Source organism: Antrostomus carolinensis, unplaced genomic scaffold, assembly GCF_000700745.2.
Source record: "Antrostomus carolinensis isolate BGI_N321 unplaced genomic scaffold, ASM70074v2 scaffold6862, whole genome shotgun sequence".
In the NCBI taxonomy this organism is placed as follows: Eukaryota; Metazoa; Chordata; class Aves; order Caprimulgiformes; family Caprimulgidae; genus Antrostomus; species Antrostomus carolinensis.
The window spans coordinates 42,833-50,153 of record NW_010301560.1 but is presented as its reverse complement, the minus strand read 5'-3'; the positions used below and the strand labels follow the sequence as shown (position 1 = coordinate 50,153).

The window sequence follows — 7,321 nt, the reverse complement described above, 5'->3', positions numbered from 1 at the left end:
AGGATAATAGGATAATTGAACTGCCAAATTAGTCATGCAGTGCATTTGAGAAAGCACTTTAAAGTGCAACTTCACAGAGACATTGTCCCTCTGAAGAGAGCTGTGCTTTGTATATTCAGTTTACACAAGGCTTTTTGAGGACAAGTGGGATGTTCTGAACAGTCTGGGGCAAATCTGACAGCTGTGTAATTAGTACTTTTTCACTGCCCTGAAGAACACCAGCCCTTATTGACCAGCATGCATCAGTTCTGGACTGTGACTTTGTAAAAGGGTGTGTGTGTGTCATTCAGAGCTACGTACAGAGTTTATTGGGCACCACTGCAGTGAGTGTAACTTTGAAAGCACAGTGGCTATTTCCTAGCTTAATATCATAAGGAATGTTGCTGTTGATAGTAGCAAGAGTAGTTCTCCATATTCCCTTGCTGTTGGTGGGCTTCTAGGACTGACACTCTAATACAAAGAAGGAAAAATTATCTTCTGTAACGAGGTGAGAGCTTGGTCCAGATTTTCTGCTATCTCGAGAACTTGAGCATTTTCCGAAGTGTGGTCCCCAGTCTGGATTTAGAATGACCCTGGCCTTGCAGTGGGATATATGCAAAGTTCATAAATGTGGATATATCCAAACATTTGGATTCAACATTTCCAAATATTAGGAAATCTTTTCTAGCTTTCAGTAATGAATGTTATTCCTATCTGTAGTAACGATAGAACACACATCGAGTAAGTGAGCTCCTGCCACATTTTATGCATATAGTGGACGATGCTTTTGAAAAAAGAATATGCAATATAGAGCAACTTTACACTTTGCATTCTGTAAGTCTGCACTGGCAGACACAAGTTTCTTTTCCAGGCATCTTTTCCTAAATATTGACTTCCTATTTCGTTCTCATTTCTGTTAGTCTCCATTTATAGTACTTATTTTATTTTTACTTCTTTCTAGATGTGGACAGAAGAAGAAGCTAGTGATTAACAATGGCAAAGGGGCGGTGGAGGACAGGAAGACCAGTGGATTAAATGGGGATGCCAGCAAATCACAAGAAATGGTGCACTTGGTTCATAAAGAACAGTCAAATGACCGAACAGGGGCATGTGACGAATTCCTGACCGTTAATGAAACACAGAATCATCAGGAGTTTGACATGAAGAGTGGAGTGTAATGCTACCAAGTTGCCAAGTAGATCAGAGCTGGGGGAATCAAAATCATGTGGAACTTGGACAGGAATTCACAGATGCACTGTGCTACTGATGTCTTTTGAACATAATTAAAGATAAGTTTTATTAATTTTTAATCACTTTCAAATGATGTTTGAGTTACAAAATTTACATTTGATTTCTGAAATAAGCCCCCAAGAGTTGCCTCATGTTTTCAGTTCCCAGTCCCCACACAGAGGACACTCGCTGTGTCCTGGGTGTTAGGAGGGATACAGATTTCCGTGTCATTGCTCCCCAGATGGAGGTCCTGCTGTGCAGAGCTACAGAAGAGTCCAGTCACTCCATCTTACAGGTGTTTAAGGTACTAAGCTTGCCATGGTACAAGAGTAAGTGAGAAAAAAATGTCAAGAGCAAAAATCAAGTTCAAACCAAAAGGGCCTCCTATACAGTGTCTAAAACATCCGGATCATTCAGCAATGCCTTCCAGCCGGGAAGAGCAGTAGGTGCAGGCAGAGTCTCTCCGTATAAACAAAAAGTGACAGTTTATAAAGATTTATGGCTTGAAATGCAATGAGGGAAGCCCAGAAGGACAAAATGTATTTATCTCTATTTTTAAATGTCTGTGGGCATCCAGCAAGTCTTCTTGGGAGGGGAAGAAAGAGATGAAAACATGAGCTGATACAGAATAAGCGTCTGTACGTTATTGTCCTAACAATCTGTAGGGTTATCTGTGAGGTTTTGAGGTTATCCATGAGGTTTTGCTCTTCCTCCTCCCTCCTTCCTCAGTCACAGTTTGTGCGTTTGTAATGAGTCTGTTAGTTTGGATAATGTATGAACCAGAATGACCCCAGCTCTGCCGCATATGCACAAACCAAGCGATTGGAAGATGACAGTATTTTATTGCTGAAGAATAGGTGTCTCTCTTCTTCTGCTCCGTTTTACTTAGGAGATGCTGAGCCTAGTAAAACTTGTCTCCCCTATAACTGTTACGTTACACCAGTTTGCTGATGTTTTAAAAGTTGCCTTTCTCTGATCTTGTTCACTTCATCTGAATTCTATTTCATCCATGTTTTCCCCTCTGCTTTTTAAAAAATACCAAAAGAAGCATTGCTTGCTTATTGGTACTAGAAGTTCAAATTCTACAGAAAAGATCAAAGAAAATTCCAGGAAACTCTCCCAGCCATGTAATATAGGAAAGTAGCTGCAGCTGCGTTGTTACATGCTTTTGTTTTGTCCTTATGTGTCTGTTCTGTAAAGTATTTGTATGAAGCTATGATGCTGTGCATTATATCGATATGAATTGTCAGAAAGAAAATTATTTACTACCGGTGGTCTGTGCCATTTTTAAGAAAGCGTGTTGGAGTGGTGGGAGAATCATAACTTGGGCTGCTCAAAAAAGTGTGGGTAAGAGCAACCTGAGGTAATGGCAACCAGTGGTCAGTGTCAGCCGTGGGATGTGGAAGGTCCCGTGGCAGCGCGGTTCAGGTGTCCCTGTGCCAGCGTGGTTCAGGTGTCCCTGTGCACTGGCCACAGCACCTGCCTTTGAAACTCTTCTGCTAAAGCACCTTCTTTGGTGTTCTCCATCTGCAGCAGTTTGGAGGATGAACATTCAGCTGGCTGAACACTAACATTAGCTGGCACCGGTCTGTACTGGAACACACAGCACAAGACTCTTGACTATTTTTCTCAGCCACAGCCCTCCAGCAGCTTCCCATGTGTTGATCATCGAGTTGTCGGTGCCCTGGTATCTGCAGGCAGATGTCCTCAGGGGCACTTTACGCCGGGACAATCACACCTCCTAAGCTGAGGTGTGATTTTAATGTGCACCTGGGATGTTTTCTGTCTTTGTGCATGTTTCACTTATGAACAGTCACACAGCTTGTGGTCCAAAGCTCTTCAAACAAGCTGAAGCTGATGGGGTCAAGGTGATTTACTCCGTCAGTGCTTGTGGCCCACTGTCAGTCTCCTCGGTCCTTTCATGTATTTCAATACTGAACTGTGTAATGGGAAGTCTGGTGACTCTGCTTTGGTTTTTGTTTAACTTCTGTAATGTTTTTAAGCTAGCTTTTCTATTTGTCATTATAAATCACAATACTCTGTTGAAGGCTGTGTTTAAACTGGTGTTATGTACTCATTTCAGGAAGCATGGAGATCCAGAGTAAGAATTGTTCTTCTCTTCAAATCCTAATTGAAGATAGGTCTCAGTCAAAAGGAGGTATTTCATTGTCTTGGAGGCTAAATGTTTCTTTAAAGAAAGGCAGTGGCTATGGCATGTTATTCATCTCCCTGTTCAGATGTTTAATGGCAAAATCCACAAACTCCTTCCTAATTTATCTAATGTTCAGGAGCTATAAATGCACAGACAACACTGGCTGGCTTCTTTTTATATTTTTTAAATAGGGAGATGCTCAAGTTCTCTTTACAGAGGCAGTGCCATTATTTTACATATGCTGATTCTTTTTAGATTATGTCATGTGATTCATGTGTAATTAAGTTACATTATAGTTTCAAAACTAGATACCCGTTTCATATGTGTAATATAGTACTTTTTTATTAATCTTGGTTTTATTATTTGAGGGGTTGTCTGTGTGTATTTTTCATATAGAGCACTTGATATATTTTCATATTTATTTAACAGATTAATCAGAACGAAAGAAAATATCATCTCTAAATTGTAACTAGAAGTAGTATTGCCAAAACTACACTGACCTGTAAAATAAGCTTCCAAAAATAAACATTTAGGAGAGCACAGTGCTCCTTCCTTCAGGGTGCTGACAGGGTGCTGGGTCTTTGTCTCCCCTTGGTGCCCAGAAAGAATGAGGATCTCTCCTAAAAACGGTGAGGAGACCAGGCTGGACCTAGAACAGAGCCCGTGATCCGCTTGTGTCATTCCTGTGCCTCGAACAGTTTTAAATACCTGTCCTCCAGACTGATGGGAATGCTGCCTAAAGCAGTGAGCATATTGGAGAGGGATTGTATTTTCATCAAACAACCCTGGGAGATTGTTTCACCTGTATTTTCTTGAAGGTCTTTCAAGGAAAGTTTGGTTAAAGCAGAGAAAGGACGTGTGGCTGTCGTGTCTGCCTGCGTGAATGTGAAACTCCAAAATTCTATCCCTGCACGATGTTTTCCACGTGATGGGGGTGTCTTGTGTGTGTCCTTTGTCAGCACCAACAGCCTCTGTACTGAGTACTCTGAAGCCTGTTGCCTGGAATGTCGCGAGGAGACAATTACCAAGTGTCTCTTCAGCCACAAACAGCGCCGGGCAGGGACAGAGGTCAGTGCATCGTCCTGGTTAGGGCGGCTCCTCGTTACTCTTTCTGTAGATGAAGGAAAGAAATTAAATCCTCTGACAAGGGTGTTCTGCCTCAGCATGTACAGGTGCCAGGATGTTTTGTGAGCCAGCAGTTAATGGGTTTATTTTATGCTATATCAGGCCATTAGCCAATAATTATTTGTTGATGTTTTTAAAAATTCAAGGTTGTAACTTCTCTGGTTGCAAGAGATGTGATTAGTCAAACACCAACCCTTTGGGTAACCAGAGGAACTGACTAGTTTTCCTCTGCGGAGGGGAAGAGGACAAGGAGGTGGCAGGAGAAGTGCTGCTCTGGGCTGTTCCTTGGGGTGGTTCCAGCTGTGTGGGAGTGGGTGACAAAACTCTCGTTCCTTACAGGGGGCAAGAATTGTGCAAAGGTGTTTGGAGATGGGAATTCTGGGGGATTAGGGAGGGAGGGAAGATGTAGTTGCTGGGAGAGGAAGTCAAGGGAGAGTGAAATTTCTGTGCTTCTACTGGGAAAGTCCCTCAAAGCCCCCAGGTTGGCACTTGAATGTTTCACAGCTCTGAGAAGGAAAAAAGAATTGTCCTTTTCCTGTGAACTCCCCAACTCCAACTCACCCACTGCATTCGCCACCTCATTTGCAAACTGATTTTGACTAATTTTCCCTTGGTACCTTATTTCTCATTCTTACTGTGCCATGCTGCACGGGGCACCCGCCACCACCCCGCTGAGACCAGGAGCTGTGCCAGTGAGAAGTGAGGGGCAGAGTGCAGGTTTAGCCAAGATGAGTAACGGTGTCTTTTGAAGAGCACAGAGCTTCTTGTCTGCCCCGTCTCACCCATTGGGAGTAAGTTCAGCAACAGCAAGATTTCGAGAACATTTCTTGCTCATCTTCCTGTTTTTAAAGTTCCAGACTTGCACAGATCTTCACATGGGTCAGCAGTGGTGCTGCACAGGTTTTTGAGAAGTGAATCATCACCAAAGGAGCCCTCCTGACCTCCAGGAAGCTGATTGTTGTGAAAGTGCAAGTAAAGCAGGGGCAGTGAAAGCTTTAAACAGCCGCCTTTCAATTTTGTCTGGATGGTTCCAGCAGCAGTAGAAAGGCTTTGCCTGAGCGACAGCTTCAGGGAGTCTCAAACTTTTTGTTAAAACTTCTTATGCTACAAGTAAAGGGTTTTGGATGAACAAGTGAGTGGATGAAACCCATTTTTATACATTCTCTGCCACACAAATCTGATGTGAATGTCATTAGTTTTGTGTTTTCTTTCAGAAAAAAATAAAAAAAGAAAAAAGCTAAAATAATGAAGAAACTAGTCCACAGGACTGCTGACAGCAGCACCAGGGGGAGAAAAGTCTTTCCGCCAGGGCTCTGGACTGCAGCCGCCAGTGAAACAAGCCTCTACAGAAAGTATGTCAGGTTCATTTTGCTTTGTGGCTCTACAAACGATTCAGTGTCCTGGCTTTGTTCAAGCACTGGCAGTGTGTCTGGCCGCTGCCCGTCTGTCCGTCTGTACCCCAGTGTGCAAGTAAACGGGGACTGCTTTACTGTGACACTGTTACAGTCACCCGCTCAATGAAGCATGGTTTGTTTCGCAGCAGCAGGTCAGCAGATTCACTAGTGGGGACAAGTTTATAGTGATCAGGTACTTCTTCCCTGCAGTTCTTTTGTGGTTCATTTTCTAGTTAGTGTTTCTTTCATTCACTGAGAGAAAGTCTGAGATGAACTCTAGGTAAGGATGCTTGTTTGTTCAGCTCGTGACTTAAGAACCAAACTCACCCTTTGTTCAGGAAGGTGACTTCCCACCCCCCGTGCAGCAGACAGGTGTAAAGCCTGCCCATTGGCTCCGTGCTGGTAAAAAATGAGAGGCACCAGGCTCAGAGGCAGCTCAGGGGGGCGCCCTGCTGCTGATGAACTGCAAAGCTGTGGGTCTTCCTCGGGGAGCCTTTTGTAGAGCCATCTCCATTCATATGGAGTAGTGCCTTCAAAAATCCCTGCCTGGGGCAGCCTCGGCAGCGCGGTGGCACCCAACCTGCCGGGTGTTGGCAGTCCAAGTCCTTGCTGCAGGGACTCTCACTAGCCCAGCTGTTCATCTCGTTGTCCTCCTGAAGCCTGTGCCTTGGGGCCACCTGCTTCTTTCACATCCTTGTCCTGTTTACATGTACTAACACAAAGGAGAAGGCTGCTGAAGGTTTAGCAGCCCTGAAGTGTTCTCTCAGTTTTTCTTTCATGCCTGAGAGGGGATACAGAAATATCTCTTAATATGGGTCAATGATTCATGACTCACTGTCTTTTATAGCAACTTGTAGCAGATGCTTTCCCATCAAGAGGGACACGTTCCAGACCCGACACTCCTGAAATAAACTTTTTCTCTAAGGACATGGGGAAAGCAGCGCACACGAGGGGTTTGCAAGGCCTTTGAGAATTAGCATTTGGGGTTTGTATTTTCAAAGGGACAACTTCACATAACTGCAAATTGGCTCCTGCATGGGTTGTCTGGGGGTTTTTTGTGTGGGGTTTTTTTTGTTTGGTTGGTTGTTGGGTTTTTTTAGGTCATTCTTGCAGAAACATCACTTTGAAAAAAGCACCAAAGATAGGTCACGGTGTCGAGCCTTTCAGTTCAAACTTTTTGGCATCATGTGTAACAACAGAATAACCACCTCTTATGGAAGGACTTTGAACATACACAGTGCACATAAAATGTGTGAGTGATGGGGAATCCTGAGCACAACAAGCTTCAGGGGGGGTCGTCACGCCAGCAGTGTGCGTTTGCCAACAGCGCTTGTTGCTGAGGCCAGAGCAGGATGTTTGTGCCTCCAGCTGAAGGGGCAGCAGAGACAGAGCCGGCAGCAGGTACAGAACCAGCAGCAGGGACAGAACCAGCAGCAGGGAC

At 44.1% G+C, this 7,321-nt stretch overlaps 1 protein-coding gene across 1 annotated transcript in view; it reads left to right on the top strand.

Annotated features, from left to right (window-relative positions):
- Positions 1-1,157, top strand: part of CD44 (CD44 molecule (IN blood group)) — a 48,732-nt gene extending 47,575 nt beyond the window's left edge. The window contains exon 9 of the mRNA XM_010163507.1: positions 941-1,157. Within this exon, the coding sequence (XP_010161809.1) occupies positions 941-1,157 (217 nt within the window). The remainder of the gene's footprint in view (positions 1-940) is intronic.
- The last annotated feature ends 6,164 nt before the right edge of the window (positions 1,158-7,321 follow it).